A 15,523-nucleotide genomic window follows, 5' to 3' on the forward strand; every position below is an offset into this window, starting at 1 on the left:
ATTGCTGGATGCATAATTTGTTCGTAAACATCAACACTCATCATGCTTACAAAAAGAACGAGGTGTACAATGATTTTCATGTCTGTTAAGACACTAATTGCTCTTCATTCTGAATTTTATTATAAGTAGCACATTTTATTCATGAATATCTGACTTTAATGGGCTGTACAACACCTGGCAGAGATCTGGCATTCATGACTCACACTGGGATGGAATGAACCTGGGAGGCAGCACACACACACAAACACACACACAACGCTTTCAAGTTTGACTCCTGTTCACAAAACAATTGCCAAACTGAGCCTCTATCATCCTGACAGATTATTTAGGATTTTAACACATCCCTGCAGAAAGAATGTACTTAAATTAGAATTTACTTGTAGAGTGCACATATTCTCTAGTTTGTTCTGCTGCAACTTTGAAAAATATGTGAAACTGATACCTGACTATTTACTACAGAACTAAAATCAGCAGCAGATTGCTGATCCTAATTCACTGAAGAAACACAAACAACCCGTTGTAATATTATGTATTCATCCTGACAAGCAGAACCATTCTGACCTGATAATAAACCTATGCAGTAGGCCAAATATCACATTCTGTTCTACTGGATTTTATTTTGCAGATCTTGCTCCAGTTTCAGTGGTGAAGCCGGTCACAGCTGGAGGAGCGAAAGAAAACTTGGCAGCAACACACTTAAGTTGTACACTGTGGATCCACGCTCTCGTCCAAATGTTTCTCTATTTGAAACTAGTACAAATGTCAAAGTCTTAACTATAAACAGCAGCCCTGGCCTCTTACCACTTCTGGGGTTTGAAAAACAATTTTCTGCTGCTTGATAGGGAACTATCAGCATTTGCTACAAAAAGTCAACACACCTATATCTGTTGATCAATCTACCACCTTAGCAAAGAATATGAGGGTCAAATTTGCAAACTCACACACCTTGTTGTTCTCTTAGACAAAATGCTATCAGCAAATGAATAAATAAGCACAAATATAAGTATGTTCCACTATAACAGCTAAATTGAGGCAGAGGTTTGAGCCAGATCCACTGAAGCAGTTCAGTTCAATCAATAAACACATTGGCACAAATAGGAAGAATATCTACAGAGATGCTTTTCCACTGTACGTATCTAATGTCAAACTGACACACATCTGCAGCACTCTCTAATTATGAACACGTCATTTGAAACGGTACATTGTTCCCTTGCATCCAGCAAGGCACTTAGCTTGGCCTACAAAGAGGCAAAATATTTATCAGCCCCAACAAAATAATAAAACCCGCTCTAAAAAAAGCAAAGACAACAGACATTGCCCGCACCCTGCAATCTATGGCAGATTGTAAGAAAGATGTGGTAGAAAAAGGCTACTACAGCTGCAATGATCCAGTGGATAACTAGCTCAATCTTTTAACCCCATCTCTCTCCCCCACCCCATTAAAGAAATAAAAAATCTTTGTTTATTTAATAGGTTGTGTCCAAACATTGCTCCTGTTAGCTCATGCTGGCAGAGAGATGGAGAAGCTTCTTTTATTGATCTTCCACTGCAGCACCCAATATCCCCACACTGCTGAGGACTGAAGGACTCTCAGAAACAGTGTAGGGACTGGTGCAGGGATAACTTGCCCCCACCCCACAAGCAGGATCCCTTCTCATTATATTTATAACCTGTCTTTTGGCATTAAATAATATATCCTTTATGGACTTCAGAAAAGGAAGGTTCTGCATGAACTGAAAGGAGCATCTTAACTCAATTTGCATATTGTGCTTGAAGATTATAGTGAAGGAATATGAGGCAAATGAGAAGCCAAAGCAGCAAGAGTCCATGTGTCCTGAAGCCCTCCAGATGTTTTGAACTACAACTCCCATCAGCACCAGCCAGAACAACTGTGCTCATCAGATTTAGGATGCAATTAGATGAGATGTCAGTGTTCCATGTCAGAAACTCCTGTTTGTTTCTAAGGAAGTTAAAAGCAGGCTTTAGTGTTCGGGAAGCAACTTTGTGGAAGGGGGTTTAAACCCATCTTCCCCATGCCATGATGTGGGTTTATGGGAGTTGTAGTCCAACAGCATCTGGAGGGTCGAGTTTGCCTATGCCTGTTCTAGTCCATTTGGGCTACGAATAATCAGCATCACCCCTTTTCTGCTTACCAGGTGTCAGATATAGTTATTGTATTACTTCAAGCTAAGTAATAACGTCATGCAACCATAGTACTCACATGTGCAAAAGAATGTGCTATCTTGTAGAAGTTTATTGCCAAGTTAAAAATACTGTGAAGTGTGCATGAATACTTGTGGGAATATCCTTGGAGCAGAAGTGAAACCTTGATGAAAGATGGGTTTGATGAAAGATGCTTATTTTATATTTACTGCACAGAAAACTTGACAGTATGAGGAAACACTAACTGTTGTTTTGAATTTCATTTAGCAATTATGAGTTGCTGTTCCACTTTCTACCTCATATGCAAGTGAGCAATAATTTTGTAGTTCCCAAGGCCTTTCTGGTATAATTGTCAACCTCATAATCCACACTATTCACCTTACCATGGAAGGCCTTCAACGTGTGTGAAGGAATATGCATCCATGCTCATTCTTTTTTCCTTCTGAAGTGAGAAGCATCTGCGATTCTTAATGGAGCTACTTATCAAAGAATTGTACTCCCACAGGATGAAAACACTGTATGCTAATATATAAGGTACTTTATTTATCAACAACTGAAAATATATCATAACATATGATGCTATCTCGAGTTTATGATGCCAAACTGGTGTTTTGTTTTTTATCTCAGGAGATTTTCACCACTGTCTTTTTCAGCAGTGATTTGCCATACATTAAAAAGACAATGCCACAGCTGATATATAATATATAAATAGAGAGTGCTGCATGTTTTGAAATGAAAGCACAGGAGAAAAGTTTGAAGTGTATTCATAACCTGCAATAATGCAAAATAAAGAAGACTTTGCCTACCATAAAAAGCATTTCATAGTTTTCTATCATCTTTTGTACAACAGCAATGATTGCAGTACTCTCCTCGGCTCGTGCTGTACTTTGAACAGTAAATTCTTTGTCTGTTGTCTTCTGTTTGTGCAACAGGTTAGGTCCAAATATAGTGGCTAGATTAAGTGATGTCATTTTGTTGCCAGGAATCTGGAACAAAACAGAAATAAAGTTGGGTTACCTGATTCTGTAAATGGCTGCCTGGGATTTAATGTAGGCTGAATTTATCTGCCTAACCAGTTTAGAACCCCACATTGTCTTATACTCTTGAACCATCTGCCATAAAAACGATCCAAATTTGTTCTCAATATGTCTGCATCTTTATTTATCTCTCTCTCTCTCTTTTAGTTTATCAACAATGTGTGCTTTATACAAGGAAGCCTGAAGATCAGGGACACAATTGTTTCTGGAAAGAAGATCAAGCAATGACCTGTTGTATTTATAACTGGAGGCAGTTTTCTGATAAGCTGCTTTTCAGTGGTCAGGCTCTTCTATACAAATGCCACCTGAAGTGGTAAGTTTCTACTCCAGCACCAGTGATTACTGGAAACTTGCACTGCTGAAGTGGAAAGTTCCTCTGTGAGGGCATCCCTCCCATATTTATGCTGCAATGCATAAGGCAAGGGAAAGTAATATTTGGAAAGCACAAAACATATGCTAATATTCAACTTCCAAAAGAAATCTATAACCAGAACAGAAATAATCCAAAGGAAATTGTGTACAGTCTACTTTATCCATTATTTAAAATTAAAGTTTACAAAACTATGGAAAAGATGAAACAGGAATTGCTAACTTATTATTACTGCAATAAAATTTACTGAGATTAGTATGATTTAGGAAAGGAGAGAGGAGTTAAACACAGAAAATGCTTTGTTTCCAACTAGAATATATTTATATATGAAATATTTAATCAAAACATTCAGGTTGGAATTTTCATTTAAAAGCATTTCTTTTCCCTTTTTTGTTCGCAATGCAGCAAATATCAAAGGCACTTTTGATACATCACTTCTTTTGTTGTTAACAATAAAAATATTAATAAACATGGAAACTCTTAATAAACACAAAGATGCTGTACTGGAAAATGAAGCAAATGGGGGGGGGGGATTCAGTTCTCTGTTCTTCAGAGCATCCTTATTTACTCCGGAAAGAGCCATAGAAAAAGTGAATGATCTGAACTTACATCCTGGCTATCTTGGTCTATCCTGTCTTCTGCATGGCTAGCTACAGTCGCAAGGAACTGGAGGAGTCGATGTAAGGTGTCACAGTTGCAGGGAGGTAGAAGATAAATAAGAAGTTGCAGGGTGCTTAGTTGTTCATGGGGCTCTAATACTAAAAGAGAGGGGGGAAAGTACTCTAAGGAATGTGCTCACAGTTATGTACACAAGGACAGGCATGTTACATATCTCTCAACTGACATGATATTTCTATATAATTTATATAAACTGCAATTAAATACAGGCAACTCCCAATCTGCTCCTCTTCCACCCCACTCCACCCCTGTCACACCCTCTTCCAGGTCTGAAAACAGCCCATGTGTGCACTGTCGCATGTTCTTTGAACACAAGCAAAACTGGTGTTGCCTGTATAAGAACATAGGGAATGTCTAATCTAGAGCTGAGCCAAACGTCTCCCCTTTTCTCAGAGAGTTTCTGAGAATTTTCTCTCATTTCCCTAGAAGAAAAGGCCACTTCACAGAATTTTCTGTTGCCCACCAATTCCTTTCTTCTCCCATGACCTGGGATAATGCTATGTTTGCGCCATTGTGGAGAATGCAAAATGGTAGCCAGGCTTCCATCATAGTTGCCGCTGTTGTCACTTGTTGAGGGGGGGAAAAAAGCTTCACAATTGTCACTGAAAATACTGAATCCCATCCCTGAGAATAGGAAGAAAAATTTCAAGAGGCATTCGTGCACAGCTCTAGTCTGGGGAAAAACAGGATTCACGTCAACTTGATGAAGCAATAGGTATATTCTAATGGAGTTCATCTCAGGATAACATGAAATCAACATTTGAGGACGTTTCTAGAGAAAATTCAACTATAGATCACATTTTTACTCTTTTCTCAATCAGTGAGTGGGGCTGAATACCATATTGTCAGCATTGTGTACGTGGACAAAATCATACATTGTCTCTCACATTAGTTCCAGGTAGACAATGAGTGGGATCCAATATTCCACAAGTGGGAGGCAAGCTTACGCAGCAAATCATTCCCTCCCTCCATCCGCCCTCCAACGCTTGCACTCCCCAAAAAGCTTCTCTACAGGGTCAGGGGCCATTCAGGGAGTAAAGGGTTGTGTTGTAAATGGCTGCAGTGGATAAGAGGAATTACTGAAAAATCGGTGAAGAAAAATATGCTCTGCAGGACTGCAGGAAGGAAAGAAATAGATCTGTAGTGTGAACTTATGTTTCACTTGCACAATGTTGGCTATAACCCCAAGTGTTTGGCACTACTATTTAAAGCTTGGGAAAGCATAATAGCTTTATAAACTGCAGTCAATTTGCATGCACACATGATGAACATTGGCAACTGGCCACGCTGGAGATGCAGTCCAAAACATCTGGGCAGCACCAGGTTGAGGAAAGCTGCTTAGGATTAGCCGTAGAAGTTCATTAGGAACAGGCAATAAGTGTAACGGGAAATAATGGCAGAGCCAACATTTCTTTTGCCAACTTAAGAATATAGCCACCATCTATTTCACACTCAGAAATCAAAGTATGTTAACTTTTGTGTCCTCCCAACTCTCATTTTACACACCAAGAACTGATTACTTTATCTAGGGACTTCATCCTTAGCCCATGCTCAGAACTCCACCCATTAAACCACACTAGGTACTTGACAGCTGTTTTAAGTTTCCCGCATTTCAAAAATTTATCAAACAAGTGTTTTGGACCCTACACACATTTTAAACAGGTTAATTTAGGAACAAATCACTTCAACTGCACTTCTACACCTTACGCAGAGTTTGTGTGGTGTAGGTTTTAAGGAATATGTAAAAGCGGAGGTTGCTCTGCTTACGGAGAGTATTGATGAAAGGAGTGTAAAGTTCCCTAGTCAGGAGTGGATCAGGCATGTCACGAAGAAATTCCTTTAATAAAGCAGCCACATCATGAATGCTGTGTTCTTCATCCAACATTACATCCACACCACGGTCAAACTCTTCGCGTAACTGGAAAAATCAACACAAAGGAAAAAGGTCACATCTAGACATCTACATTATTAAACTACAAATCAAAAATAAGAGGGAATGATGCATTAGGTTAATACTTTGGCCGCCAGTTGGAAACTGTGCCATGTTCCACATCTGCTAAGAAAACAGTATAATCTGAGGAAACGGATCAAAGTCTGTATTGTGAAATGGAGTGATTTCAGTATTATTAGCAGTCAAATGGACACTTTTTAAAAAATGATTTCAATGTACAGTGTTATTTCATTGTATGGGACCATCATTCAATTTTACAGAAATCCTGTTAAGTTTGAATTTAATTTTAAATTTTAAAATTTTAAAAATAAAGTTGAATTAAACAATACAAAAGTGAAATCCTTTATGAACAATAGCCTAGACCATGTCATTGGTTGCAATGGTCCTTATAAAGCAAATTTTATCCCTTGTGGGTTTTAAATGGATCTTAAAGACCTACCTCTTTACCAGTGCCTTCAGCAACTAATTTGATCTGAATGGCTGAACTCCACAAATTTTGCCCAATTCTCTTAATTTTATATTAGTATCAGTCTTCAGGGCTTTTAGCAATGATTCAAAATATTGTTCTGAGATTTTTGTGGTCATAATTGTTTCTGGTATGTTTGATATGTGGCTTGTAATCTGCTTTGTCTAGCAAAGTTATAAAGGCATTTTTGTTCTCTTAGACTTTTTAATCAGATTCTCAGTACGCATTAAAGAAAGTGCAAAAAAGAAAGGTGTATTATAGTCTCACCTGTCTTACTCTCTTTTTTGAGCTACCAACTCGGAATATGCCCACTGTCTGAAGGCCTGAAAAATACAACAAATCACTTCTTTCACTTTGGTAGAACATGCATTATCATCACATTTTCACATTTTCTGCAGCAAACATCCTATGAATAACTATAACAACACTCAGGGGCTATCACTCCTCCAAACATAAAACCCCAAAACATAAAACCCAAACTTGTCTACAATTCAGAAAAAAGGTAGAATTGGTGAGTACTTTCCTCAGTGAAGCTTGCTGTTATGCATCAATGATTGCTTTTCAGCAACTCGGTAGTAACTATTTAAGGGTGACACTAGAGGGTAGTCTAAGACCAATCTTGACCATAACACATATGTCTCAATTATATAAAAATGCTTCAGCTTCAGCTCACTAATGTGGGCTTAAAAGTTAAGTGCATAGAGAAAAAAGTTGGCTATGGATGAACTTAGTATTGCACTCGCTCATGCGCTGCTTTCTCCCTGGCAACAGCAGGAGGCTGGAAATGGTAAATGTAGATGTGAACAACTTGTATCCCAGAATTTTAAAAATGCTAATCTGAACACCATTTTAGTTATCTCCTAGTAACAAAGGACAGATACTTCCCTTTTCTATCCTATGAATGGCAACAGCTCAAGATGTGTATACACCAGAATATTAATGCACATGTAAGTTGCACTCATCTTATTTCTCCACTTCTACGTTTGTCTATGTTCTTTTACACATAAGTGCTTTCAATTGAACTCTGTTTTCTGTTGACAATCTAGTGAGCTATGTTTGATGGAATGTATTTGCCCTGTGTGCTACCTTAAAAGGTAAAGCTAAAGGTACCCCTGACCGTTAGGTCCAGTTGCGGATGACTCTGGGGTTGCGGTGCTCATCTCGCTCTATAGGCTGAGGGAGCCGGTGTTTGTCCGCAGACAGCTTCCAGGTCATGTGGCGAGCATGACTAAGCTGCTTTTGGCGAACCAGAGCAGCACACGGAAACGCCGTTTACCTTCCCACCAGAGAGGTACCTATTTATCGACTTGCACTTTGACGTGCCTTTGAACTGCTAGGTAGGTGGGAGCTGGGACTTAGCAACAGGGAGCTCACCCTGTTGCAGGGATTCAAACTGCCGACCTTCTGATCAGCAAGGCCTAGGCTCTGCCCTCAATTAGTGCTTCCCTGCACTGCCTGAGTTCCATAAACCTTATGTCCATTGTAGGTATGTGCACAGGTATTCATTTACCTGTGTGCACAACCATTAAAAAAATGTGAAATATTAGTTTTCTGATATACCACACGTGCACATATTATTGATCTTCATGTCATTGTTTACAGGTTGTGTGTGTGTGTGTGTGTGCGCACGCGTGCACCATATCTGGCCCTTCTATGAGCCAACAGAGGTGTGATGACAAGTGGTGAATTAAAACAAAGTAAAGATACAGGTGGCACTACTGAAACTCCATCAATGCACATGACAGAGTTATATACTTGGTAAAACACACTTGCTTTTTCTCAAGTAGCATGGGAAACCAAAGTGGCATTATCCATGTCTGTCACAGATGTATAATCTGCCTGCAGCACTTTTGGATCTTTTAGATTTTTTTTAAAAAACTGAAGGAATAGGCTACATGAAGGCAAAGCTGAAGTAGACATAAGGTTGGAGTAGACATAAATACATGTACAAATTTTGCCTTCTGGTGTGTTGGATGGATACATGTCTCCCAACAGATTTCCAACTGTAATTTGAAACTTGTGAACAATGTACAGTGTTACCTTGGTTCTCAAACGCCTTGGTACTCAAACAACTTGGAACCCAAACAACTTGGAACCCAAACACTGCAAACCTGGAAGTATGTGTTCCGGTTTGCGAACTTTTTTAGGGAACTGAACACGCTCCGTTTTGAGTGTTACGCTTCCAATTTGAGTGCCACGCTTCCATTTTGAGTGCCACAGTTCCGTTTTGAGTGTTACGCTGAGGTCTGTCTGTTTTTGCTATTTATTTTGCATTTTTGTGACTCTTTTTTGTTTTGTTTTTGTGACTGTGTGGAACCCAGTTCAGCTACTGATTGATTGTGTGACTGCAGTACATTGTTTATTGCTTTCATTTTATGGATCAATGGTCTTGTTAGTAAAATTCATGTTAAATTGCTGTTTTAGGGGATATTTTTAAAAGTCTGGAATGGATTGATCCATTTTGCATTACTTTCTATGGAAAAGAGCACCTTGGTTTTGGAACGCCTTGGTTTTGGAATGCCTTGGTTTTGAAACGGACTTCCGGAACGGATTAAGTTTGAGAACCAAGGTACCACTGTAATCCATTATGTATTGAAATGTCCACTTTATGAGGGTCCAAAGGAAATAAGATTTTTCAAGTTTAACAAGAAGTTCTGATCAAGTTCTGATCTACTTTTTGTCAGGAGTTATTTATCTGTTTGTGACATATAGAACAACTGTTTCCTTTAGCTGTAAAGAAACTTTAAATGGAAAGAGGTTGTGTCAGGTTTTTTTATTGTATTGGGAAAAAGGTTTTAGTATAACTATACTGTCTTTTAACTTTTATCTTATTATTTATCTTTATTTCATTGTTTATATATCTGAAACTTTATACTGAAGTTTTATATTGGAAGTCGGCAAGGCCAATGGCTAGTAAAATAAATACAAGATGGTCTATCACCTGCCTTTCATTACCAGGTTGAATCATACTTACCATGTTTTTCTAAATGCTGGCAGCAGCTGTCCACAACTCGAGGAACCTGCCTGTAAATAGGATTGAGGCTTAGTTTCTTGTCCCTGGACTTTTCTTTTTTGCTCTGTGCTTCAGCAGGCAATGACAGCTGTAGGGCTTCTAGCAGTCGAGATTGACTGTCATCAAGATCCGTAATGGAGTCCACAGACATTGCACCCTGCAACATACACAAAGACATACAATTAACATGGGTGTTGGTGGGAGAGAATCCCATTCATAGTCTTCCTTCACAGTAGAGGTAGCCATGAATAAAAATACCTTCAAAAACACATGGGAGAGATTCTTACATAAACAGAAAACAGGAAAGTCAATTCTGACTCAAGATGGTGGTCTGAAATGTGACTTTGTTATGACTTTGCCCTATTCTTGGCATGATGGGTCCAAACTACACTGATCTGGATGCCTCTGAAGACATCATCACCCAACTCAACACAAGGATTCTTGAGGGGGAGGCAGTGATCTTCATTTGCGTTTGGACACCAGGGACCATTCTGAATTAAGACGGTGGACTGAAATGTGACTTTGGCGTGACTGCACCTGATTTTTGGTGTGACGGGTCCAACCTCTAAAGACATAATTGCCCAGTTTGGTGTAACTTTGTCCAAATTTGTCCTGGGTCCAAACCATTCTGTTTGGATCTTCTCACCCAATTTGCTGGGACAGCTCACAACTGTGCCCATTTGGATGCCTCTTGAGATATTGTAACCCAACTTGTCATGAAGGTTCCTGAAGTGGAGGTGGTGGTCTTCGTCTATGTTTGGACATTGGGTACCATTTTGAATCAAGATGGCAGACTGAAATATGACTTATGTGTAACTTTGCCCAATTTGGTGTGATGATTACAAACAAGGTTTTCTGAGGTGGAGGAAGTGGTTTTTGATGATATTGGGATACCACTGGATGCAATGAGCCATGCATTCTGCTGTATGTGGGTACACAGCCCCAAAATTCACAAATTACACCATCCATTTAAAAATCACATTTTAAAAGGGGGGGGGGGGTTGATATTCCAAGTTCCAGGCAGTGCCCAGCATTCCCTGCTAGCACCTTACAGAACAGAAGACACTTCTACTACAGTGGTACCTCTGGTTAAGAACTCAATTCATTCCGGAGGTCCGTTCTTAACCTGAAACTGTTCTTAACCTGAAGCACCACTTTAGCTAATGGGGCCTCCTGCTGCCGTTGCACGATTTCTGTTCTCATCCTGAAGCAAAGTTCTTAACCTGAGGCACTATTTAGAGGAGTTTGTAACCTGAAGCATTTGTAACCTGAAGCATTTGTAACCCAAGGTACCACTGTATAATAAAACACAATAGCCATTTTTAGAAGGGAAAATTGCTTTATTCCTCGGACAGGCCAACATAGGAATCTGCTATTCACGGGCACAACCAGTCCAATAGAAAAAGTGTACATAATGGAAGATACTGCCTTTCAGGGCAAAGCATAAATCATAAAACCATTTAAAGGCAAAACTACAAAGCACAACATACAAACATTTCATTCTACACCAGCAATAAAATAACAGTTAAAATCACATCTTAAGATGGTAGAACAATATTAGGATTGCATTACCACCACAATTAATCAAGCTTGAAACTCATTTGAAAACAATAAAAAAGAGCTGAATATACCTCCATTGGGAGGAAAATTCACAATGAATGATGGGGCCATCACTAAAAAAAGACGACTATTTTTTTGTGTCCACAAACGTGAAAGACCTTATAAGAGGGTCCATGATCAAGGACTCTGCCACCAGATCTAGTTATCTTCCGCTTGGACTACTGCAATGCGCTCTACGTGGGGCTACCTTTGAAGATGACCCGGAAACTACAACTAATCCAGATTGCGGCAGCTAGACTGGTGACTGGGAGCGAGACTGGCCGCCGAGACCACATAACACCGGTCTTGAAAGATCTACATTGGCTCCCAGTACGTATCCGAGCACAGTTCAAAGTGTTGCTGCTGACCTTTAAAGCCCTAAATGGCCTCGGTCCAGTATGCCTGAAGGATCGTCTCCACCCCCATCGTTCTGCCCAGACACTGAGGTCCAGTACCGAGGGCCTTTTGGTGGTTCCCTCGTTGTGAGAAGCTAAGTTGCGGGGAACCAGGCAGAGTGCCTTCTTGGTGGTGGCGCCTGCCCTGGGGAACACCCTCCCATCAGATGTCAAATAGAAAAACAGCTACCAGATTTTTAGAAGACATCTGAGGGCAGCCCTGTTTAGGGAGGCTTTTAATGTTTAATAGATTATTTTATTCCATTTTTCTGTTGGAAGCCGCCCAGAGTGGCTGGGGAAACCCAGCCAGATGGGCGGGGTATAAATAATAAATTATTATTATTATTATTACTACTACTACTACTACTACTACTACTATTACTGTATTATCATCTAAGGGCTGGGCGTAGGCCTTAAAAAGTCTAGTCTCTAGCTATCTCTAGCTAATTAGGACTTTAAATTGGGCCTGGAAATGTTCTAGCAGCCACTGGAGCTGGTACAGAATCAGTGTAATATGTTCCAACTTTGTGAATCTTATTTTCTGGATGATGTCCTAGTAGAAAATACAGGGAGGAAAAAATTCTAAACATCGTTTTTTCATTTTGAAAGAAAGCCCACCAAAAATACCACTAATGGGCAGCACAAACAGCCTGTATCTGTTCAGTGAGGAAAAACCTTTCTCTTAATTATCTTGTGTAGAGCATATGGATGTGTGACTGACTGCTGACTAACACTGGATAATATACACTGGCATAAAATAAAAATCTCCAGTCATAAGATTCTTTATCTGTACTGTACACAAGTGTTATTCTATAAGTAAAGGAAGCCATAGTCAAACAATTTGAATAAATAAAATGTGTGGCTTCAAGCTAACTTGAAATCTTGCCCATTCTTTTTTGACTTTTTTTGGTTAGACCTAATAACAGGTTGCATGATTGTGGGTTTTAGAAGTTTGACTCCAGTTATTTTTATGAACCTCAATAGGTTTTTCTTTAACCTATGCAAGGAAAAAGCAATTTAACTTATTCCAATGCTATTTTTTAAAATGTTAGAATCGAACCAGGAGTCTAATTACACAAGTTTTTTTATTATTATATTTTGAGGATGAAATGAGTAACTGGATGAACAATAGTCTCATAAGCATGTAACCCATCTACTATAAACAGCTTCTTCTTCTTTAAGTGACTGAGTGCTTTAATAATTTGAGAAAGACCAACCAGAATCTGACTGGGGAAAAGGAAAGTTTCCAAAGAATCCTTGTGTCCCCTGAGGTGTTGGCAAGAGACTTGTGTCCATTTCATTCTCTCCCACGAACAGCTGGGAATGAGAGATGACCATTAAAATTGCAACGACTATCAACTGAATCAGGGCTGAGTTTAATTTAACTATGGAAGACCAGCTCTGAGATTTTAACTTCTGTAAGAAAGGCAGCGCCTGGGAAAGTCCCATAAAAGCCTGCAGCTCATGCAAATCCACTGATAGAAAACTTACTCTCCTCCTTGCTCGTGGAGCTGGTTCTGGTGTGTTAGGAGAAGTAGATTCGTTTGGTGTTTCCGAGGTGGAGCTAAGAGATGAGTTACTGCTTGAGAGTTCTTTGTTCTGTCTTTTACTCCCAAATGGTAAAAGGGAAGGTACAAATTCTGAAACATCCCTCTGCTCTTCCCTATGAGTATCTTGTTTCAATTTGTAGGCCCGATCATTAGCGATCACTTGTGATAAAGGCATTCCAAAAGCCTGGGGTACGAATTCTGGAAAACAAAAATTACAAATTACTTTTTAGATTTCAAGTGCTAAGCCTAACAACCTCAAGAGGGTCCTTCTTACATTTTATAATGTCACTCAACACATTAAAATGGATTCCACGAATCCCAGGCAGCAGATATTATTGTACAAAGCAGAGTGTTATAATTTTAAATCTGCTCGGTGAGTCTCCACAAAGTCTCAGAAGCAGTTGCATGGGGACGTGTCAGAATAGGTGGAGAATGGTGGGTGGAAGAGACATAGAAAGAGAGATTAGGAAGGGGATAGGGAGCTTGAAGACTCAAGTACTACATTAAGAAGGGTTTCCCTCAAAGCCCATGCGATTTGTCAAAGGATGGCGTCTAAAAAGCAGGTGATTTATTTTAAGTGTGGGGAAAATGGCAGCTATGCAAACTTGAATCCAATTATTTCCCCCCATCATCTACCAAATATCAACACTTGTTTTCCCCCCAACATACACACAGACACATGTTCTGTTCAATTTAATTTGTGTATGTATAATTTTATATCGTGATTTAGATTTCTTTTGACTACTGTGAAAGTACTAAGCATAATAGGAAGTTATATAAAATTGTAAAAGCAGCAAAATACAGAACAAACAATGCTTGAAAAACATTTCTGAAAAATAAAGAACATGCCATTTTACATTCGCCAGGAGAATTCCCTCTTTTGGATAGGCAATTGCCTACCAACATTACTACTGAAATCGTTTGAACAATTCAAACATAAACAGAAAGAAACACTTTATATTATCATAGAATGGGTAGAAAGTAAACATGGGAAAAAAATATATCAATTTTTCTGGCTATAATAAATGAAAAAAAATCAAATATTTATTCACAGCAGTGCATCTTTTCCTGGAAGTAATGAGGAACGGAACGAGACAAGGATCAGCACTCCACAAGGTACAGCAAAACAGCAGTTCCTACGATACACATAACCTACATAGCCAAATTGGGAAGTTCTCAGTTGCTGAAATGATCATCAAGGGAGATACCCACATTGTCCTTCCAAAGAAAAAGCCTAATTATAATGCAACAAGAACCCTCTGCCTTAAATTAACTTTAAAGGATTCAAATGTTCCCATACTACACATACACTATTTTATTTTACTGTATCATATTTCAGAGAGTGTGGTGGTGCTTAGAGTCATCTCAAGGATAAAATGTTTTAGGAACAAAGGAACTGGGACTAATCTGCCAGCTGATTGGACATCCTGAGAACCATTTATTCATATGAAAAATGACATTGTTTCTTCCTTAGTCTGCAAACACTGAATCTTCTACTTGGCTACAAAGGTGAAAAGATTAAAATCTCTTCCCCCCCTCTCTCTCTTGTGTGTGTGTGAGAGAGAGAGAGAGAGAGAGAGAGAGAGAGAGAGAGCGCTGTAGTGAAGGAGATGTGAGGAAGACAGAATAAACTGTTAAGCTTCAGTTGCAGTAGCTAGCTCGGTTTTAAACTTCACTTTTTATTTTTTTTCTACAACTGTTGCAATGCTGTTTGTCCTCTTGAACTGAGCCATGCAAAACAATAAATGAAAAAGGCTATTCAGATTTTAGAACTATTCCTCCTTTTAATTAAACAGCAGGCACAGATATAAAAAATATCAAAACAAGGTTGGCGTTAACGCCTTGCAGCAGCCCTTTTCTTATTTTGTTTGCAATGACCTTTAAAGATGACAGCATTTATTTAGCCACTGGAGCTATTTCACTGACAAAAGGAAGGAAAGACTATGCTTGGCTTTTAAAGGAATGGAAGCACCATTGGTTTCTGTTCCGTCTTGAAGTATTAGAGAGCACTAACAATATATCAAATAGCAGGAAAGTGTACTGCCAAGGGATGGAGTGATGTAAATAGCTGTGAGAAGAGGGATGGTCACATCACAAAGGCACTGAAGGCTCCTTTTTCAAACTGCAATAAATTTGTTTTGCTCTATATATTTCCTAATAAGAATACACATGGGGACAAGAGAGGGCTTTTTATTAGAAGAATAGCCATGCCCCCACCCCAAACCTCAAAAGTCTTCGATTTTAAGCTTTCCAAGAGGAGGAGGAAGAGGAGGAGGAGGAGGAGGAGGAGGAGGAGGAGGA

The 15,523-nt window shown here is 39.2% G+C and overlaps 1 protein-coding gene across 8 annotated transcripts in view; it reads right to left on the reverse strand.

Annotated features, from left to right (window-relative positions):
* ARHGAP6 (Rho GTPase activating protein 6) overlaps positions 1-15,523 on the reverse strand; it is a 192,617-nt gene that overhangs the window by 7,819 nt on the left and 169,275 nt on the right. For all 8 annotated transcript variants that reach the window (XR_015949507.1, XM_035116652.3, XM_060273488.2 and 5 more), the window contains exons 4-9: positions 13,164-13,420; positions 9,640-9,835; positions 6,933-6,988; positions 6,016-6,166; positions 4,180-4,328; positions 2,970-3,149 (exon numbers count right to left, since the gene is read on the reverse strand). Coding sequence is in view for 7 of the 8 variants with exons in the window: in XM_035116652.3 (XP_034972543.2) it covers positions 2,970-3,149; positions 4,180-4,328; positions 6,016-6,166; positions 6,933-6,988; positions 9,640-9,835; positions 13,164-13,420 (989 nt within the window). In the remaining variant the exon portion in view is untranslated. The remainder of the gene's footprint in view (positions 1-2,969; positions 3,150-4,179; positions 4,329-6,015; positions 6,167-6,932; positions 6,989-9,639; positions 9,836-13,163; positions 13,421-15,523) is intronic.

Source organism: Zootoca vivipara, chromosome 4 (genome assembly GCF_965207765.1).
Source record: "Zootoca vivipara chromosome 4, rZooViv2.hap1.1, whole genome shotgun sequence".
Lineage (NCBI taxonomy): Eukaryota > Metazoa > Chordata > Lepidosauria > Squamata > Lacertidae > Zootoca > Zootoca vivipara.